This window comes from Staurois parvus, unplaced genomic scaffold (assembly GCF_062004578.1).
Source record: "Staurois parvus isolate SC_StPar_1 unplaced genomic scaffold, SC_StPar_1.0 ptg001134l, whole genome shotgun sequence".
In the NCBI taxonomy this organism is placed as follows: Eukaryota; Metazoa; Chordata; class Amphibia; order Anura; family Ranidae; genus Staurois; species Staurois parvus.
Window position 1 is genome coordinate 1,946,625 of NW_028318930.1, and position 22,812 is coordinate 1,969,436.

A 22,812-nucleotide genomic window follows, 5' to 3' on the forward strand; every position below is an offset into this window, starting at 1 on the left:
GTGATGCCCACCTGTTCCCAACAGTGCCTAGTAGTGCCACCCACCTGTGCCCAGCAGTGCCACCCATCAGTGCTGCCAGTCAGTGCCCATCATTATTATACAGGATTTATATAGCTCCAACAGTTTGCTCAGCGCTTTACAATATAATGGGAGACAATACAGCAACAATACAAGAGGGATAGGAGGGCCCTGCTCCTTGGAGTTTACCATCATTGTTGCATATCAGTGCCCATCAGTGCAGCCTCATCAATGCACATCAGTGAAAGAGAAAAATTATAAAATTTTATAAGAGAAACAAAGAAAAACTTTTTTTTTAGGGTTTATAACGCAAAAAATAAAAACTCCCAGCGATGAGTAAATACCACCAAAAGAAAGCTCTATTTGTGTGGAAAACATGATACACATTTCATATGGGTACAGTGTTGCATGACCACGCAATTGTCATTCAAAGTGTGACAGTACTGAAAGCTGAAAATTGGCCTGGGCAGGAAGGGGGTATACAGGTGAAACTCGAAAAATTAGAATATCGTGCAAAAGTTCATTTATTTCAGTAATGCAACTTAAAAGTGAAACTAATATATGAGATAGACTCATTACATGCAAAGCAAGATAGTTCAAGCCGTGATTTGTCATAATTGTGATGATTATGGCTTACAGCTCATGAAAACCCCAAATCCACAATCTCAGAAAATTAGAATATTACATGCAATCAATAAAACAAGGATTGTACATAGAACAATATCGGACCTCTGAAAAGTATAAGCATGCATATGTACTCAGTACTTGGTTTGGGCCCCTTTTGCAGCAATTACTGCCTCAATGCGGCGTGGCATGGAAGCTATCAGCCTGTGGCACTGCTGAGGTGTTATGGAAGACCAGGATGCTTCAATAGCGGCCTTCAGCTCTTCTGCATTGTTCGGTCTCATGTCTCTTATCTTTCTCTTGGCAATGCCCAATAGATTGTCTATGGGGTTCAGGTCAGGCGAGTTTGCTGGCCAATCAAGCACAGTAATCCCACGGTCATTGAACCAGGTTTTGGTGCTTTTGGCAGTGTGGGCAGATGCCACGTCCTGCTGGAAAATGAAGTCAGCATCCCCATAAAGCTCGTCTGCGGAAGGAAGCATGAAGTGCTCCAAAATCTCCTGGTAGACGGCTGAGTTGACCCTGGACTTAATGAAGCACAGTGGACCAACACCAGCAGATGACATGGCTCCCCAAATCAACACAGACTGTGGAAACTTCTCACTGGACTCCAAGCATCTTGCAGTGTGTGCCTCTCCATTCTTCCTCCATACTCTGGGTCCTTGGTTTCCAAATGAGATGCAAAAGTTGCTCTCATCAGAAAAGAGGACTTTGGACCATTGAGCAAAAAACCAGGTCTGTTTTTCTTTAGCCCAGGTAAGACGCTTCAGACGTTGTTTATTCTGGAGCGGCTTGACAAGAGGAATACATTTGAAGCCCATGTCCAGGATCCGTCTGTGTGTGGTGGCTCTTGATGCACTGACTCCAGCCTCAGTCCACTCCTTGTGAAAGTCCCCAACACTTTTGAATGGCCTTTTCCTGACAATCCTCTCCAGGCTGCAGTCATCCCTGCTGCTTGTGCACCTTTTTCTTCCACACTTTTCCCTTCCTCATAACTTTGTATTAATGTGCTTTGTTACATCACTTTGGGAACATGCAACTTCTTTTGCAATTACCTTTTGAGGCTTTCCCTCCTTATGGAGGGTGTCAATAATGGTTTTCTGCACAACTGTCAGGACAGTAGTCTTTCCTATGATTGTGATTCCTACTGAACCAGACTGAGAGACCATTTAAAGGCTCAGGAACCCTTTTCAGATGTTATGGCTTAATCAGCTGATTAGAGTGGGACACTTTGAGCCGAGAATATTGCACCTTTTCACAATATTCTCATTTTCTGAGATTGTGGATTTGGGGTTTTCATGAGCTGTAAGCCATAATCATCACAATTATGACAAATCACGGCTTGAACTATCTTGCTTTGCATGTAATGAGTCTATCTCATATATTAGTTTCACCTTTTAAGTTGCATTACTGAAATAAACTTTTGCACAATATTCTAATTTTTCGAATGTCACCTGTAAGTGCTCGGTAGGCAAGTGGTTATTAATAGCAAGAAGTCAAAAATATTGTTTTTTTTCTCAAAAGTTTTGCTTTTTACTATATAGCGCAAAAAATAAAAACCACACGGGTGATCAAATACCACCAAAAGAAAGCTCAATTTGTGGGGAAAAAAAAGGATGTGAATTTCATTTGGGTGCAGCGTTGCATGACTGCACAATTGTCAGTTGCCGTAACACAAAGAATGGCCTAGTCAGGAAGGGGGGTAAATCCCCAGCAGGCCAAGTGGGTATTAGACACGGCCTCAGTATCTGACCTGTCCTCCCTACACCTGCACGTTACCTCTCGCAGCCTCCCTTCAGTACATACATTGCAGACTGATAGAAATGTATTTATGATAGGCGCCACCCGAGTTATCTCACTCCACCAAGTCACTGGGTGATAGTTTCTGGTCATTAATCCAAACCAGGCGCCACCACCTCTTGCCTGAAGTGAGTCAGGTGACCCCGTGCGCGGTCATTACGTTTCTAAAATGCTGCCAGAGAAAAAAAAAAAAAACCCGCACGGTGAATCACCGCCACAACTTCGTACTGCACATGCGCACAGCAGTAACCTGGAGGTTGCGCAATGGGCGCGCGCTGAGCTGGGAGCGCGCCTGGAGTCTCGCGGGATCGGGTAGTGAGTGCCCTGGACTGGCTACCGGGGAGGACTGAAGCTTGCGGAGTTGTTCAGCACTTGGTCTGAGTGTTCGTGAGAGCCGGGGCTTGCAGCGGCAATGTCCTCCAACACGCCCCCGGGATTTTACCGGCAGGAGCTGAATAAGACCCTGTGGGAGGTGCCCGAGAGATACCAGAATCTGAGTCCCGTGGGCTCCGGGGCTTACGGCTCGGTGTGGTGAGTCGGGGGGTGAGAGGTGTATGCGGGGGGCACGGCGCTGCTCGGCGGGTGTGCAGAGTGAGCATGCTGCATGTGTGGCCTGGGGGCGCCGGTGCGGGTCATTGCTCCCCGTGCATGTCCTTCTTCCCCAACTCCCTGCAGCGGTGTGCGGCCTACGTGCCCTGAGCCAGCACTAGCACCTCTCCCCTGCATTACCGGGGATTAGGAGCGGACCGTGCACTGCTCTCTGCACCGCACCGGGGATGCATTCTTCAGGAGAAACTTCTATCGCTGCCTGTCATTGCAACTGTGCGAGTCCCGCAGGCTGCAGACAAACTTTCCCATAGAGAAGTGCTGGCCAGGAGGGAGTGGGGGCTGGAACAATGACACATGTAATCCCAGGTTGTGCAATCACAACATACTTCTCTATACCAGCAGATCACATCCGATGGCAGGCTCTGTCCCTGACAGATGGGGGCTGCCACCTGCACACCTTTCCTTTCACTTTGGGGTGTGCAGTGTCTTCTACAAGTCTGCTGCACACACCCTCGGCCAATTCTTTTTTTTTTTTTTTTTTTTTCTTAGCAATTGTTTACCAACTGTACCAGAATGCCAAAATCGTGTTCCTTATTTTAGAAAAAAAAAAAGTGTGCTGAAAGTGGCATCAAACCCAAAAGCAAACGTGGTGTATTTCAGTTTACACATTCTTAGACGTGATGGCTATATTAGGCTACGTTCACACTAGCGTTGTGTGCAGGCGGCAGAGAGGCGTTTGGGAAGCGTTTTTACCACTTCCCAAACGCCTCTGCCAATTCTGCACATTACAGCACATGGTGCTGTTCTAACGGGAGCGCTTGCGTCGCGGCAAAACGGACACCTCTGGTTGAGTCAGGAAGCATTGAAGCCTCCTATTCTATGGTGCCGCTCCGCAAACGCCCGGCCGGCGTTTGCGGTGCAGTTGTGACGCAGTTGCGGGGCGTTTGCGGATCGGTAACACCATTCAAACTGCATTATAGGTGTTTTTAACGCTCGGCAACCTCCGCTAAACCGCGCATGCGGCGTGTTTGCTGAGCATTAAAAAACGCTATGCAAACCACAGACCAACGCTTGCCAAACGCTATAGGGGCGTTTGGTAAAACAGCCAAGTGTGAACGAGCCCTTAGTTTTCCTTTTTAGGCTTTCATCTATTTTCATCTGGTGATCCAGCGAATAAGTCTGTTGTTTTTTTCAAATCCCAAGATCTCCAGCACAATGTATTAGTTTACATGGATAATATAAACCACTTAACACTGGTAGGGGTGATTAACCACTTCCCTTCCAGAGGATTTACCCTCCCCCCCCCCCCTCCCCTTCCTGACCAAGCCATTTATTGCGATATGGTGCTGTGTCACTTTAAAGTGGAGTTCCACTCACTCTGTAAAAAAATAAGTCGGCAGCTACAAAAACTGTAGCTGCTGATTTTTAAAAAAAACAGCCATTCACCTGTCCCACGATCTCGCGTTGCCCCCACCGCAGCCCGTTTCACCATCCGTCCTGTATTCCAGGCACTGGCATCTTCAGTGTGGGCACCCGGCTGTGACTGCTTTCTGCTTCACAGCCGGGTGCCCGCTGCGCATGTGCGAGTAGCACTGCGCTTCCTCAATGGCCCTGTTGTCTTCTGGGACCTGTCACGTGTCCCACAAGACTTCAGGGAGGGAAGGACAACTTCCATTTCTGATCGCAGCGGAAGTGGGTACCTGTCAAATTCGGGTACCCGTTCCCCCACTCCCCAAAGGTGCCAATCCTTAATAGGGAACAGGGGGGGACCAATCTTTAAAGTGGAACGTCCCCTTTTGGGTGGAACTCCGCTTTTACCACTTAACCGGGCATTGTGACATTGGGGGGGAACTGACTGCCAATGACATCCCCAGCGACACTAATACAGTGATCAGTGTTAATAAAAAGCACTGACACTGTACTAATGATGACAGGGAGGGGTTAACATCTGGGGCGATCAAAGGGATAACTGTGTGGTGTGTGTGTTTTACTAGGGAGACATGCTGTTTCATGCTGACAGGAGAGAGGCCTGTGTTATTTACACACAGGTCTCTACCCTGTCAACTTTCCCCAGTGATTGACATCCTTAGCGCCAAAGGCGTCATGCATGAGCGCTCCCTACTCAGAAATGCAAATCGTGTACACACACACACACACACACACACACACACACACACACACACACGATTTTGCGCAGCCCTGCCGCCTTGTAGCAATATTTCTGCTATAGGGCGGTGGGCAAGCAGTTAGGTTGATCTGCTTTCATTGATTTATGCAAAACCTTTATCCAAAAGGAAAAAACATTTTTTGCTGTAACGTATTATAGAGTGTAAGCTGAGGGTTGGCTTCAATTTGTTAGTGTGTATAAGAGGTCAATTCGCTAAATTCTGATTCACACCTGTGTGGTGTGGATTGAAGCTCAAGTTTCACAGTTAATTGACACAGCAGTTGTTCAGTGGTTCAGGTCAGGTTCAGGATTGTATCCTGTTCACGCATATGCGGTTTACAAATGGTTCCCATAGAAGTCAATAGCCTGTAATCCGCACCTGAACTGAACTGCACTGCTCAGAAATCTGAATCTGCACCTCCAGTGCACCAGATATATGTGAACAGGCACCATATAAAGTAATGCTATTTCACATGTTATGAGGATTGCATGCAGTTCAAACCACACTAAGGCTACGTTCACACTAGCTTTGTCAGCAGGCGTTTGGGAAGTGTTTTTAACACTTCTCAAACTCCTATGAAAATTCTGCATATGGCAGCAGACAGTGCTGTTCACACTGAAGCGTTAGCATCGCATCGTGGCAAAACTGACGCCTCACGTCCAGTCAGGAGGAGTTGAAGGCTCCCATTCAAGTCCATGGTGATGCTTCTCAAACGCCTGGCAGGCGTTTGCAGAGCATTTGTGAGGCGTTTGCGGAGCGTTAATACCATTAAACTTCATTTTAATGGTATTGTGGTGCGGTTTTAATACTCGTATGACGTCCTCCCACTCTTACCGCACGTGCGCGCTGATTGGTGGTGCACTGTGTCCCTGGGACACAGCGGATCACCGATCAACGGAAAGAGCCAATGACTTGGCTCTGTCATGTGATCAGCTGTGTCCAATCACAGCTGATCACACGTAAATAAGGAAATGCTGGTTATTGGCATTCCTCTCTTCACAAGCTGTCACGCTGACAGCTCGTGAGGAGAGGAGAGCCGGTAATTGGCATTATTCAGAGGGGACATGTACACTGATCATCAGGGCACTGATGGTCAGTGTAGCCCCATCAATGCCACCTGCCAGTGCCGCCTATCAGTGCCATATGAGTGCTACCCTATCAGTGCCACCTACCAGTGCCTCCTCAGTGCCCATCACTGCAGCCTCATTGGCACACATCAGTGGAGGAGAAAAATCACCCATTTACAAAATTTTACAACAGAAACTAAGAAGAAAGGTTTTTTTTTTTTTTTTTTTTTCTTCAAAATATTCAGTTGTTTTTGGTTTATTCTGCAAAAAATAAAAACCCAGAGGTGATTAAATACCACCAAAAGAAAGCACTCTCAAAAAAATGATAAAAATGTCATGAGTACAATGTTACATGGCTGTGCAGTTGTCATTCAAAGTGTGACAGCACTGAAAGCTGAAAATTGGCCTGGGCAGGAAGGGGGTATAAGTGCCTGGTAGGCAAGTGGTTAAAGTGAATGGGGCCACTCTGCAAGTGCCCCACAACCACGTGCAAAGCATGCAATGCCTTACAGGCTGAAATAATAAATGAGCATGTGTTTACCTGCAAAAAGATGTGCAGATATTAGTGATGCACCAATATATCGGCCAATAGAGAAAAAAAAAAGTGCAGATAACGGCCGAATAATTTTATATTTATTTCATTTTATTTTTTGTCCAATTTTTGTATTCCTTTTAATAAAGGTTATTACATTACTTCATTGTATTTTTAAATTCATATTAAATAAAAGTTGAATATAATACAATTTTTTTATATAAAATATATATATATTATTTTAAAAAACTGTCCTTCGGTTTCCGTTTTTGGCCAAGTGCATATCCTGAATTTTCAATTTCGGTCCAGAATTTTCATTTCGGTGCAACACTAACATTTATTTATTTTTTTTCAAAGGTGAACCTATCCTTTAACCCTTTTGCTGCCATGTCCATATGGCATACAGACCTATATCTCTGCTTCTAGCTGGCTAGGTCCGTACGCCGTACGGACCTGCATTCCTGCTCTGCTATATAAGCTCATGTTCACCTTGCTATATAAGCTCAGTGACCATGAACGTATGGCAGAATTGTTCAGCAGAAGCTGCTGAACAAACTGATAGCTCTGATCAGGGCAGCACAGTGGCTAAATGGTTAGCACTTTTGCTTTGCAGTACTAGGATCGTTCGTTCAAATCCCAACCATGGCACTACCTGCCTGGAGTTTGCATGTTCTCCCTGTGCCTGTGTGGGTTTCCTCTGGGTGCTCTGGTTTCCTCCCACACTCCAAAGACATGCTGGTAGGTTAATTGGATCCTGTCCAAATTGGCCCTAGTATGTGTATGTATGAATTAGTGGTGCACCGAAATTAAAATTTTGGTGCTGATACCAAAAATTCAGAATGCATGTGGCCGAAAACCTAACTGAAACCGAAATGTGATAGCATATGAGTGGCAGGTCCTCTTTGTAAGGGGTAGGGGGTAGTGTGTGCAAGGAGAGGAGCAGTCACTATATGTCGATGCCTGGTTTTTAAATGCAATTGTGGCTTTTTTTTTTTTCCTTCACTATAGCTCACAGAATTAGCTGTCACTTTCCCTGGAGCTAAAGGAAACTTTGTTTCTTTTATCTCCGGAAAGAAGCTAAAAGGAAACTTTTTCTTTTAGCTTTGGGGAAAGTGACAGCTAAGCGAAGAAAAAAAACAAACTGTTAATTACATTTAAAAACCGGCACTGACATATAGGGACAGCCAGTCACTGTATACACTGCTCCTCTCCTGCCTCTCTCAGCCCCCCCATCCCCCCTCACATCTGCAGTACACACAGTCTCCTGTATCGGCTAAATTTTTCCTATCCGATAGGGATATTTTCGACCGATATGTTTCGGTGGCCGAAATTTCAGTGCTTCATTAGCATGAATGTGAGTTAGGGACCTTAGGTTGTACACCCCTTGAGGGTTAGGGACTGATGTGAATGTACAATAAATAATACAAAAGTATGTGTGTGTGTGTGTGTGTGTGTGTGTGTGTGTGTGTGTGTGTGTGTATATATATATATATATATATATATATATATATATTATAATCACTGCATAAATTGACGGTGCTATATAACTACCTGAAATAAATGAAATCAGTCCCTGATCAGAGCTATCTGCCTAATATAAAATAATCAACGTGACCCCAGACCAGAATTCACCCGCCCGAACACCCCCTTTTACTTGCTTTTACAGAGGGATCCAGTTGCAAGAACAGATGCTGTGCCCCCTACCTCTCGTGTCCAAGCGCCTCCCTGTAGCTGCTAGTCAGCTCTGTCTCCTCCCCCTCTCGCCAGCTGCAGCCGCTGACAGACTGCTGTCAGCATGGAGAGCGGAAATAGGGAGGGGAGGGACTGGACTGCTAAACATCCCCTTCCTTTCTTTAATGAATACAGATAGTGATTAGTACAGCTCACTTATTTATTAATTAATCACTGATCGATATTAAACTGTGTCAGTTCGTGAATGAAACATAGTAAAGACCGTGTACTTTGTTCATTTTATGAAAGAAAGGAGGCCATACAGACTCTTATCTCATTCATCTCTAGTGCGGCTGCAGAGAAAGGGACTGTCTTCAGTCTCTTTCTGTGTCTCAAATAAGAGAGAGAGGTCTGTTTAGACCCCAGATGCTTCTGCAAAGCCCCCGCTTTAAAATATTGAATATATAAATGTAAAAAAATATTAAAAAATAAAAATGTACCTCTACAAAGAAAAAAAATATTAAGTTCTGAAAAAATAAACAGGGTAGATTTAGATATGCATCTAAATTTCCCTTGGTTCTGAAGCATGAAGGCATCATCACCCTGTCCACTGCCTATTGTAGCTTAAGGGGGGTGGGGGTGTTTGGCAGGTGGCAAAAATGCAGCTCAACAGCACATTTTTGCTGCCCTCAACCACAAGTCTAAACAAGACCAGAGGCCTCGTTCACATGGGGCATACTACAGCAAGGCTATGTTTAGCTGCACAGATATTCTGTGCTTCCCCATGCAGGCAATTGGGACACAGCGGTTGCATGGGAATGCACTAGTGTTCCATGCATTCCTATGCAGGCAGTCCCATCCATATCAATTGGGAAGCAGCAGCTGCATCAAGACAGCCACTGCTCCCAACTTGACATCCATGTAGGTGTATGTCCCTGAACTTGCACTGTCTGCATTTGGGATGTCAGATCTCTCCTGGCTACTGCTGTGTCCCAGTTGGCGTGAATAGGACTGCCTGCACAGGGATGCACAGAACACCTGTGCATCCCCTTGCAGGTAAACACAGCCTTCCATGGACATATGCGTTAGTACACCCCATTGAACAAAAGCATCAGTAGCACCTTCTTTTTATTCTACTGATAATGTGCTTTAAGAAAATAAATGGTTTGGGGGGTATTTTACAAACTCTGAAAGCTGTAAGTGCAAAATGAAAACCTCCAGATTTTTATAGATCTTTTTGCGCATGTTCAATTTTTTTTTCACCATTTCACACAAAGGCACAATTTAAAATTGGCAAATAGTTATTTATGAACGGTTTATTTTATTTATGGAGTGCTTTCTTTTTATTCTACTGGTCAAGTGCTTTCAGAAAATATATGGTTTGGGGGTCTTTTACAAATTCTGAAAGCTGTAGGGTAAAAATTAAAAAGCAATGGAACAATTACAAAAATGGCCAGCTGGGTTTAAAAGTGGAGCACAGGACCTGGCAGAAAAAGGGTTAAAGTGGTTCTGAAGGTTTTTTACCTTCATGCATTCTATGCATGAAAGTAAAAACCTTCAGTGCGCAACCCCCCTAATACCTACCTGAGACCCATCTCGATCCAGCGATGTGCACGAGAGCAGCAGCTTTCCCTGGTCGCTGCCTCCTCATAGGCTCAGAAATGGCAGTGGAAGTAATTGGCAATCACAGCCAGTGAGGAGGGGGTGGGGCCGAGTTACTCTCTGCCTGTCTTACAGAGGCGGCTCAGTAGCGAGCACACACAAGTATCCCAGAGTGCTTTAAAATTGAAGCTAAAGTTCTTTATAACCACTTCGCGCCCACCACCTCTTTGCCCTTTAAGAGTTCTAAAAGCCGGGGGGCGAAGGTGGGCATTTGATCAGAAAGCTCCCACAAGTGTGCATCAGGGGCTTACTGATTCCTGCCAGCTACCATGCTGGGAGCATGCAGGTAGCACGGTGTCAGCATGCTAAGTTGTTCAAAAAGGGCCACATTTATGTGGCCGCTGGGTGTTAAGGCCCACCTGCCATGCAGCCTCCTATATGTTTACGGCGTGAAGAGATTAATTTTGATATAGCGTAAAGAGGTATTCGAACACCTGCTCAGTTTTTATTGCTGTCTGTGCCCCAGATAGTGAGATTTGTAAAAAAAAAAAAAAAAAACTCAAATTTTGAGTTGTCACTCAAACAGGAATAGAGGGGACATCTTCCAATAGGAACACTAGTTCTGGTGATAACCAGGGATCTCTTCACTTTGGAGGAATTTCCTCTCCTGTCTTGTCGCTATGGGACAGGAAGGGTAAACTCCACACTGAGATTTCTTTTTTTTTTTTTTTTTTTTTTTTAAATCTGATCTCAGGAAAAATCTATTTTTTGAAACTTGCATTGGTCTACCTTGATTACATCTAATTCAGAGAACTTTTTAATGAATACAAGGCATTCTTTAATTGAATGAAGTGAGAATCATGACCTCATCCATCCCTCATCTCTGTCTCATTGGCTTGTATTAATTGAAATAAATTAAGATATTCTGTGTTTAGTGAGGTGCTAAGTGAGTGTCCTTTGTGTTCAGTGTACAGAAGACATTGTTTGAGCAGCACCCAGAAGATACCAGCACTTACTGTATATAACACAGGCTACTATGTTGAATTTCTGCATCCCCAAAGTCCCTCTGAATGTAAGTTAAAAAAAAACTGTTACTGGGGTTCAGGTTTAGGGCTCTTTAATACAGAGCCACTCTGCTCTATTCAGCAGGGGATCTGTGGGTGAATGAAATAGAAGCCCTCCTTGCAACAGATATGCTGTCAAGGCTTAAAGGGATTCTAAAGGTTGTAATTAAAAAAATAAAAAAAAAACATATTATACTTGCCTTCTTTGTGAAATGGTTTTGTATGGAGCAAGCCAGATTCTCTTTTTGGGTCCCCCGCTGGCTGTTCTGGCTCCTCCACCTTACTGAGTGCCACCAATAGCAAGCCTCTTGCTATGGGGGGCACTCAAGCAAGCTCACTTCCGAGCTGTGCTCCTGTGAATGGACATTGTCCATTCACACATAGAGCGTGGCTCAGCCCTGCCCTCCACTCCCTCATTGGCTCACTGCTTGGGGACTCCCGCTGCTGTGTGAGCCAGTGGGAAGAGAGAGACCTGGGAGAGCCTCTGCTCTGATGCACATCGCTGGATTAAGATGGGGCTCAGGGTAAGTTTTAGGTTGGGGAGCTGCAACCAAAAGGGTTTTTTTTTTTTTTCCTTTAATGCATACAATGCATTAAGGAAAAGAAAACCCTTCTGCCGTTAGAACCACTTTAACTGCAGCTATTGGGCAGGTTGTGAAAGGAAACCTCACAATGGGACACGGATGGTAAAAAAAACACCTGATGAGGTTATAACCCTCCCGTCATTTTTCTAAAGTGAAAAAAAAACCCACTCGGTGCTTTGGATAGAGACAAGTATCCAGTATAGAAGGATTTACTTTGTTCAGATTTCATGTTGGGTTTTTTTTTTTGATGGACAAAACATAACCATACAATGTAAGAGGTTTACAAAGACAAGACTATATCATGTTAAATAGATTTCTACTTTGTAGTGTCTTGTGAAATAGAAAATGCAGCCCCATCTTCTTCTCTTATGTATCTGTATCATATAAAAGAGCTCAAACAGATAATCAAGAAAATGAGCAGGAAAGAAAGTGACTATGGAGAGGCTAGGAAAAGCGGTGGGTGAGAGATGGGGTGCCTGGACATCTTCCTGTTCCACTGAATAAGAGCAATATGTAGTCTGAGAAGAACAACTGTATAGCTCTTCTATATCATCTGCTTCATAATATTTCTGTATCCAAATGAGCAGGATAAGTCTATCTTAAATATGCATCACTAAATGGCGAACTGCAGTGCATATCCGGACCACCGCAGTACCGCCATTTGGGAGCCATTCTGACCAGAGATGTCACCTCTGCTGCTTCCATTCTCATTCTCACAGAGCCGACAGTGGGAGGCAGGACAGCTCTGGATGGAGGGTAGGTGCTGCCCAAATTAGCAGGTGATTGGTTGCTAGGATGCAGGGGGGTCCTAGCAAGCCAATCACTAGCTTGCAACTCCTGCCCTCTGGTCGCACCTGCTGTACCTCCCGTCGTTCTCCCTGCCTGTGTAAGGGGGGCGATGTGAAGGTGTTCTGAGGACATTAATGGGATCACTGAAAACTGTAAAGGAGGGGATCAGACCAGGTAAGGGGGGGGGGGGGGAGCTCAGGACAGTAACGGTGGGGGTGAGGACAGTAATGGAGGGGGGCTCAGAACAGTTAAGGGGGGATTCAGGACAGTAATAGAAGGGGCTCAAGATAGTTAAGCGGGGAGCTCAGGACAGTAATGGGTGCTGAGGACAGTAATGTGAAAGGGGGAATCTTATGTGAAGGGGAGACTGAGGATTCTGATGTAAGAACAGGATTGTGAAATGAGGCTTGATTCAGATCTGTGCATACGCGTTTGCACACGCACGTCGTCATTTTAATGGGCTGCCCTACCCGTGAGCAATGCAGAGAAAAGCCTTTTTTTTTTTTTTTTTATTGCACTGCATCAGGCTGCATGGTGCTGCAACACCATGGGGTTTGGTGTGTCCAAAAATGTGCTCTAGATGCTGTGTGGAGGTGCCGTTAAGAATTAAGGGCACCCCCATGCATCTGCTAAAGATCAGCACATTTCTGGGTGGGTCGGGAACGCATTCAATTTCACACATTTTCCTCAGCCACAGAGATATAAACCTAGCCTAAGAAGAATGGGGGATGTGAAGGATCAGAGTTAACGCACACACATGTGATTAGGACCTCTACTGGAAGAAAATTTTACTGGTTGGATATCTGTGAATTTTATTAAATACCCCTGATCTAGAAGAACCATAGATGCATACACTTCTCCCCTTTGCCCTTAACAGAGGCAGTAAGAAATTCATTTTTCGAGAGCTATCTGCTTCTAAAGGGCTGGGATACAAGTTCTGACCACATTCAACAAATGTATCACAAGTGATTTTTTTTTTTTTTTTCTTTCTTTCTTGGGAGAAGTGAATGGTGAGGTAGGTGAGCCACTGACTCAGAACGTAATTCAGGCTCAGTCAGTTTGATAATGATTGCTCTTACCTGCATCCAGAAAGTAGCAACATGCCCAGAAAATATATATTCTTGTGCCTTTCAGCTCTACAATGCCAGCACAAATCTGAAGACTGGGGGAAAAAAAATCTTATCTAGAACAGTCGGCACTTTGTATAATCTGGTTAGTAATTTAATTTATAACCAGATTTCTGGAATCTGCTAGTTACAGAAAAGTAGTGTGCAAAGTACAGTGTGTATCCCAAAATATTTTCCTATTTAGGAAGGAATGGAGGCGTAAACAAGTCCGGTGCTTGTACAAGAAGGTAATAAGCAATGGAGACTGCATGGGCTTGCCTCCAAACATTAGGGGCTCAGTTGGTGTCAGTTTCTAGTATGAAATTCCTTGTTTAACCACTTACCTACCGGGCACTTACCCCTTTCTGCCCAGGCCAATTTTCAGCTTTCAGTGCTGTCGCACTTTGAGTGACAATTGCACTGTCATGTAACACTGTACCCAAACAAAAACAAAATTTAAATTTTTTTGAGACCGCTTTCTTTAGGTGGCATTTAATCCCTATTGGGTTTTTTATTTTTTGCTAAACAAAGTAAAAAAGACTGCATTTTGAACAAATAAAAAAGTTTTTTTCTTAGTTTCTGTTATAAAATCTTTTAAATAAGTATTTTTTCTCCTTCACTGCTGTGCATTAATGAGGCTGCACTGATGAGAAGGCACTGATGGGCATTGACAGGCATAACTTGTGGGCATTTATAGGTGGCACTGATAGTTGGCACTGAAAGGCAGCTCTGATGGGCACTGACAGGTAGCATTGATGGGCACTCACAGGTGGCACTGATGGGGCTACTCTGATCATCAGGGCACTGATGATCAGTGTAGATGTCCACTCTGAGGAATGCCGCTTACCGGCTCTCCTCACACGCTGTCAGCGTGAGGAGAGGACTGCCGATAACTGGCATTTCCTTGTTTACATGCAATCAGCCATCAGAAGCAAATTCGTCACTCAAGAGAACATGTCTCCATTGCGCTAGTGTCCAGTGGCAGCATGCTTTACACCACTGCATCCAACACTTTGCATTGCACTTGGTGATGTAAGGCTTGGGTGCAACTGCTCGGCCATGGAACCCCATTCCATGAAGCTCTCTACACACTGTTGTGCTAATCTGAAGGCCACACAAAGTTTGGAGGTTTTTAGCTATAGACTCTGCAGACAGCTGGCAACTTCTGCGCACTGTACTCTTCAGCACACTCTATGCTTGAGCATGTGCTTACCCCACTTTCATTTTATGTGGCCTAGCACTTCATGGCTGAGTTGCTGTTGTTTCCAGTTGCTTCCACTTTTTTATAATACCACTAACAGCTGACCGTGGAATATTTAGTGGCAAGGACATTTCACGGATGGACTTATTGCCCAGGTGGCAACCTATCGCGATACCGCACTTGAATTCACTGAGCTCCTGAGAGCGACCCATTCTTTCACAAATATAGAAGCAGTCAGCATGCCTAGGTGCTTGATTTCATACACCTGTGGCCATGAAGGTGATTGGAATACCTGAATCCAATAATTTGGAGGGGGTGTACCCAATACTTTTGGCAATATAGCATACTTGGTGTGTGCTAATGAGGTCAGCTGGTGAACTGCTTTCTTCGTCTTACTGGCTTTGATGTCCCCAATCTACATACCAGAAAGTAATTTAAGTTTTCTATGAACACCGCAGGGGCTAAGGTAAGGCCTTTTTCTAAAAAATCAAAGAAAACTTTTATTTTTCTGCAACAGAGGTACCTTAGTGGTATATTGGTACATAGGGGAGCTGTAATTTTGGAGAAAAAAGGGTGATCTTGGCCTTAAATAGCACACAAGAATTCTGAATGGAGGAGTGTTCATGAATGTCACAAAATTGATATAAACTGGTGGGCAATTGTGCAGAATTCTTACAAGTAATTTTTGCTAAAGGGGGCAATGCCAGCTCGGGTGTGGAAATTTTTTAAAAAACTACTTGTCCTGGGACTAAATCAGTGTCCTGATCTACTTGTCCCTCATGACAATCTACTTGTCCAGATAAAAAAAATAATTTTTTTTTTTAACCGAACCGTATTTGAATTGGAGGTGCTTTTAGGAATGTCTGGGGCTTTTAAAAACAAAAGCAGCTTTAGGCTACGTTCACACTAGCCTTGTGTGCAGGCGGCAGAGAGGCGTTTGGGAAGCGTTTTTACCGCTTCCCAAACGCCTCTGCCAATTCTGCACATTACAGCACATGGTGCTGTTCTAACGGGAGCGTTTGCGTCGCGTCGCGGCAAAACAGACGCCTCTGGACGAGTCAGGAGGCTTTGAAGCCTCCTATTCTCGTCTATGGTGCCGCTCCGCAAACGCCCGGCCGGCGTTTGCGGTGCGGTTGCGGGGCGTTTGCGGAGCGGTAACAACACTCAAACTGCATTATAGGTGTTTGTGGGGCGTTATTAACGCTCGGCAAACGCCTAGCAACCGCCGCTAAACCGCGCATGCGGCGTTTGCGGAGCGTTAAAAAACGCTCCGCAAACGCCGGACCAACGCTTGCCAAACGCTATAGGGGCGTTTGGCAAGCGTTGGCAAAACAGCCTAGTGTGAACGAGCCCTTATGGCGACTTAAACGTGTAATAATTTTAACATTGCACTGTTTATTTCCTCTTACCCTCCCTGCCTCTCTCCAGCACCACACCCGGGGACTAGCAGGGAGCGGAGAGACCTTGCAGTGTAATGAGAACTGATTGGGTGCTTGTCAGGGAAGGGGAGTGTCAGGCTTATCCTTTATCCCTTTCACTGTCAGAGCTGTTTTTTGCACAAGTTTAAAAATAATTTTAGGCCTGAAGATGACACAAAACCCCTAAACATGATATATTTTCTGAAAGCAGAGACCCTAGAGAATAAAATTGTCATAGTTCCAATTTGTTATGTCGCATGATACTAACGCAAAATTTCAGTAAAAAATACAAGTAAGTTCATTTTAGGGCACAAAAAAGCAATAAATTACCCTATTTTTTTGTAAAATATAAAAGATGAGGTTGCACCGATTAAACAGATATCCAACATATCAAACCTTAAATTTGCGCTTGTAAAATGGCGACAAACTTCAGTACCCTATATTTTCTATGGGCAACACTTTTAAAGCCCCTTATAGGTCATCAGCTTAGCATTACGGAGGAGGTCTGGTGCTAGAATTATTGCTCTCTTCCTGGCATTCACAGCGATATGTAACGTGTATTGCAATTGACTTTTTCATACGTAGGTGCCCCAGCGTGTGTTACCAGCTTAAATATGGGGGGGGGATGTTATGTGCTTGAGTGTAACTTTCATTTTTTTATATTTGCGGAAAAAGTTTTTTCTTTAATCATATAGGAGACAAAGTCCCCTATGTGATGATTTTTTTATTGAGACATCCAAGGTCTAAAAGACCCTGGATGTCTCCCCTGAATGTAATGCAGTGCACATCGCACCACATTACATACTTTCCCAGCCTCCATGGCCAGGAATCTCTCAATGGAGACCAGGAAGTGACATCATAATGTCACTTCCGGGTCAGGACAAGGAGGGGAGTGGATGTGCCCACTCTCCTCCCTCCCCTCTAGCTGACGGCGGTGAGCCGGCCCCAGGCCCCCCAGATGGGCAAGCGGAGCCCAAGAGACATCACGTGGAGAAGAGGCTGGCACTGTGTGAAAGCAATCAGCAGCAGTGTTACTGCCCAAATGCTTCTACCTGACAGGTGAGGCCTGCTGCTTGCCCGCAGCAGGGCTAATAGTTGAAAAAAAAATTACTAGCGCCTGAAACTACATGTCCCGGGCGATACAAATTCAACATCCCTGCTAGCTTCTGAGGCTGAGTATCCTTACTGTTTCCACATTATGCCATTTCATCTATTGATATTTGTGTTAAATGATTTCAAAGGCCAATTTTCCTTGTGTTTATCACTTTTTATCTGTAGCCATCTTTTGAATACAGATCTAATATTTGCCTGTTCAAATATGTTGAAAAAGTAAACCGTTTCCATGGGGTGTACTTAATATTTTCACATTACTGTATTTGTGCAGTCCAAACTACCCAGTATTGTGATGCCTTCTTTGTTAGTCATGTTGTTTGAATTGCTATAAGCTTATCAAAGGCTCAAAATGATCAGCAACTTACAAGTGTAGGAAGGGAATGTACATTAGCTCAGCGGTCCCCAACCTTTTTAGCACCAGGGACTGGTTTGTGGAAGACCATTTTTTCACAGCTGGGGGATCTGGTGATCTGGTGTCAGGATGATTCAAGTATTTATTGTGCACTTTATTTCTGTTATTACATTGTACTTTATAATGTAATATTTCAACTAATCATTAAGCAGAATCACTGGGAGCCTGCCACCAGATGCAGCATTTCACTTTCAGCTAAAGCCTACAGCCAGATGCAGTTTGTCACTTGCCCTAAAGCCTAGATCCAGATGCAGCTTTGTTCTTGTTATCTCTGTGCAGTGAAACCTCTTTATAATTTTTTTTTTTGCAGCCACTCCCTACCACTACCATCCACCCCCTTTTCCCCCTCAGCTGCACCTCAGACCCTCCAGCATTAGATTCTCAAGGAACGGGAACCTTGGATCCCACACATGCATAGTCTATACTAGGTTTACAGTCCTATGAAAATCTAATGCTGCTGCTGATCTCACAGGAGGCGTAAGCCCGCTCATCTCCTGCTGTGTCTATGCAGCTCAGTTCCCAACAAACCACGGATCGGTACTGGCCTGGGGGTTGGGGACACCTGCACTAGCTAGCAATAAACCTAACTGGTTATATCCAATTGACTGGGAAGAGCCAACTAGAATTAACTGCGAAAAAAAATGCCTGCAACATAAGATGCTTACAGCTCCAGTGAGCACAACAAATTATTTATAGTTGCCATGGTTACCTAGTTTTATACAGCTGCATATACTTAAGTAAAAATCTTCTGGAATGTTGAGAGTATGTTAAATACAAAGCTCTGCTGGACTGAGACTTCTTACAGATCATAATTTTTTTTTCTCTTCCACAGCTCAGCATTTGACACAAAAACAGAACAGCGTGTTGCAGTGAAAAAGCTGTCACGGCCATTTCAATCCATAATCCATGCTAAACGTACTTATAGAGAACTTCGTCTGCTAAAGCATATGAAACATGAAAATGTGAGTAACCTTACAATTTAAACCTATTTTCTCCAGGGTTGGATAAACAATATCACACAAATCCTATAAATGACATAACGCATGCAACACTAAATAAATAATATATACTCGGATACAGCCAGATTGCCGGTTAGAGTGGAACTAAAGGCATTTTTTTTGTTGCCAACGGGCAGGCTCTTTATTGCTGAAGAGACATGCATGTCTCTTCTGCAATATAATATTTACCTGCCTGTTCGCAATTCTCTGAAGAATGTGTGCAGCACTATTTACATTTCTGGCACAGGACCAGCGTGCTGGGATGAGTGACTCACACGCATGCTTGAAAGTGCCATCATCCTGCACCGGTCAATCAAGACAGCTGAAGAGTGGCACCAGGAGGAAGCCGGGTAGAAGATGCCAGCGAGGGAAACCATTAGATCAAGGTAAGCATTGCTGCTTTAGTTCTGTTTAGCCACTTGCCCTCCACCCTACAGCAGAAGTACTGCTACAGGGCTGCTCAAAATCACGTGTATATATACGTTATTTGCATCTCTGGGCAGGGGAGGCGTGTGCACTACCCTACCCACGCCACGATCGGCAGCTGGAGATGACAATCACAACGTCCCAGCCAGCTCTCGGCGATCATCGGGGAAAGCTGACAGGGGAAGAGACCTGTGTGTAAACAGTGGTCTCTCTTCTGTCAGCATGGACATGCTATTTTGTGTATCTCTGCATAGCGGAGAGATACAAAATAGGATGTCTCCCTAGCAAAACACAGCACACAGTAAAACGCACAGTTAACCCTTTGACCAACACAGATTTTAACCCCTTTTTGCTCAGTGTCATTAGTACAGTGCCATTGCTTTTTATTAGCACTGATCAATGAATTGGTGTCACTGGGGATGTCAGTGCAGTTAGTTCGCACTCAGTGCCAGAATGCCCGCCACAGTCCCGCTATAAGTCCCTGATCGCCGCCATTACTAGTATTAAAAAAATAAATAAAAACATTTAAAAATTCCAGTATATATACCGCTATTTGTAGACGTTATAACTTTCACATAAACCAATTAATTTACACGTATTGGGATTTTTAATTTTTTTTCTTAGCAAAGACGTAGCAGAATACATTTTAGCCTAAATTTATGAAGAAATGTGATGATTTTTTTTTTTTGTACCGGATGTGTTTTATAGCAAAAAGTCAAAAATTGTTTTTTTTTTCCTTCAAAATTGTCTATCATTTTTAGTTTATAGCGCAAAACCGCACAGGTGATCAAATACTAACAAAAAAAAGCTCTATGAGTGGGAAAAAAAAATGACCTAAATTTCATTTATATACTATGTTGCATGACCGCATATTGTCAGTTAAAGTGATGCAGTGCCGTATCGCAAAAATTGGCCTGGTCAAGAAGGGGGGGCAAATCCTCTGGGAGTGGGGGCAAACAAACTGAGAAATAATAAGCTGGGAGGAGAGCCCATGCACATGGCCTGTCAGTCATTTGACTAGTCTCTCCTCCAGTCATGGAGTTCTCTCTTCAGTATTGAAATGGAACTGGCATGTGTTCTTGCACTTGTGCTAAGTAATGTATAAGTGAAACTATAAGCGGGAGCTTACACTCCCCCTAGACACCCCGCACTCAATCTCCAAATGCCTTGAACCACAATAGCATAAACAATACATAGTGCTACATGCAGTCCAACACCAATATGGAAATACTGTTTTTATGCCACCGAATCTTCCCAAAGTGCTTCACCTCACTCACCAATGATCTATAACCCTCTTATTTAAAAGAAAAGGTCATAAAGCGCTGTTTGCCCCAGATGCTCTCCAACTGCTGTTCTTCACTTATCCTCCAACTATCACTTGTCCTATATACCCAATGTCTCTCCATCAATGTCACCCAACGACCACAAAGACAAAATCTCTCATTGTGCAGTATTTATTTAAGACTTGGCAATAAAAAGTATTAAACATTTTACACTTACAAAATGTGGTGCCCAATATCTTGGCATGAATACACTCAGCGTCTATGCACCACCGGTCCACTTCCTGGACCTCGGCGTGCATTCCAAATACTTGAAACCGGAAGTGACGTAGGGATTTGGCTGTAAGAAGCCTCTACATGTTTTGCCGTGTGGCGTCCTCGGGAAGCTCCCCACCACTAGGTGCTCTTAAATGGGCCGCTGCACAAAAAATTGCAATGCATCTGCTCTTAACTACTTGCCTACCGGGCACTTTTACCCCCTTCCTGCCCAGGCCAATTTTAAGCTTTCAGTGCTGTCGCACTTTGAATGAATTGCGCAGTCATGCAACGCTACCCAAACAAAATTTTTATCATTTTTTTGAGACACAGAGCTTTCTTTTGGTGGTATTTAATCAGAACTAGGTTTTTTATTTTTTGCTAAACAAACTGAACATTTTAAAAAGGGGGAAAAAATGTTTTTTCTTAGTTTCTGTTATAAAATTTTGTACATTTTTCTCCTTCACTGATGTGCGCTAATAAAGCTGCAGTGATGGGCACTGTTAGGCGGCACTGATAGGAGGCACTGATGGTAATTGACAGGCATCATTCATGGGCACTGAAAGACAGCACTCATATATGGGACTGGTATGTGGCATTGATGGGCACTGACAAGTGTCACTAATGGGGCTACACTCCTCATTAGGGCACTGTTGATCAGTGTAGATGTCCTTTCTGAGGAATGCCGCTTACCGGCTCTCCTCGTGCTGTCAGTGTGAGGAGAGGACTACCGATAACCGGCATTTCCTGTTTATGTGCGATCAGCTGTGATTGGACAAAGCTGATCACATGACAGTCTGTGTCATCGGCTCTTTCCTGTGATCACTGATCCGCTGTGTTTAAGGGACACAGCGCACCACCGATCACCGCTTTCCCCCCCCGGGAAGCGCATGCGCAGGTTGAGTGGGAGGACGTCATATGACATCCTCCCAGAACGAGTGAGCCACCGCCCACCTGTCATTTCCTTATATGGCGGGCAAGAGGCTGTTATGGTTCCTGTAGACTGCTGGACAGAATTGGTTGCCTGTTCTGTTTACCATTGCGGTGTTGGGTTGTGACCTGTGTTGGCCAAGGTTCTGCTGCAAAGTTTGTGCACTGGAAAAGTGGATCAGGTATATGTGGATCTGGCGGACCAGTTGGTCTAGTACCTGACGTACTTGTGTTGCATCCTTGCATTCTGTGCCGGTCCTTCCAAGCTTTCCATCTCGGTGGTGGTGATTTGGGTGGGTGCTTTGGCTCAAATGCTGGTCTGCCGACCAAACGTTTAATAAAGGCCTTGGCAAATCTGCCCATCCAAGGAGAAAGTCGCTTTGATGCTACCTTGGATTACATCATTCAGAACCTCAAGGGACCTTCCTCCCACAGTCCAAGAAGGGGTTTGAACCACATTGGTAGTCTGGGCATTCCTTTCCTGTAAACAAGAAGCTTTTTTAAAAAATATTTGGGGTTTTTTTTTCCCTTTAAAATTGTTGCTTTTTTTTTATAGACTGCAAAAAGTAGAAACTGCACAAGTGATCAAATACTACCAAAAGAAAGCTCTATTTTTCGGGGGGGGGGGGAGTAAGTAAATTTATTTTGGTGCAGCGTTGCATTTGTCAGTTAACCACTTGCCTACCAGGCACTTATACCCCCTTATTTACCAGGCCAATTTTCAGCTTTCAGCGCTGCCGCACTTTGACAATTGCGCGGTCATGCAACATTGTACCCATATGAAATTTTGATCATTTTTTTCTCACAAATAGAGCTTTCTTTTGGTGGTATTTAATCGCCACTGGGCGCTTTACTTTTTGCGCTATAAATAAAAAAGTGCAAAAAATTTGAAAAAAAAAGTTTCTTTGTTTCTATTATAACATTTTTCAAACAGGTATTTTTTCTCCTTCACTGATGTACGTTGATGAGGCAGCACTGATGGGCACTGATAGGCAGCACTAAAGGGCACTGATAGGCAGTACTAATGAGGTGGCACGGATAGGCGGCACTAATATGCGGCACTGATAGGTGACACTGATGATGGGTACTGATAGACGGCACTGACTGGCATCACTGCTGGGCACTGACTGGCGGCACTGACTGGCACAACCCCTGGGCACTGGCTGCACTGGTGGGCGGGCACTGGTGGGCGGGCACTGGTGGGT

General features: G+C 44.3%; 1 protein-coding gene across 2 annotated transcripts in view; it reads left to right on the top strand.

Moving 5' to 3' along the window:
• The first annotated feature begins 2,716 nt into the window (after nucleotides 1-2,716).
• LOC149439308 (mitogen-activated protein kinase 14) overlaps nucleotides 2,717-22,812 on the top strand; it is a 68,734-nt gene continuing 48,638 nt past the window's right edge. For both annotated transcript variants that reach the window (XM_089659180.1, XM_089659181.1), the window contains exons 1-2: nucleotides 2,717-2,973; nucleotides 18,551-18,680. In XM_089659180.1, coding sequence (XP_089515306.1) covers nucleotides 2,855-2,973; nucleotides 18,551-18,680 — 249 coding nt within the window. In that variant the 5' untranslated portion in view covers nucleotides 2,717-2,854. The remainder of the gene's footprint in view (nucleotides 2,974-18,550; nucleotides 18,681-22,812) is intronic.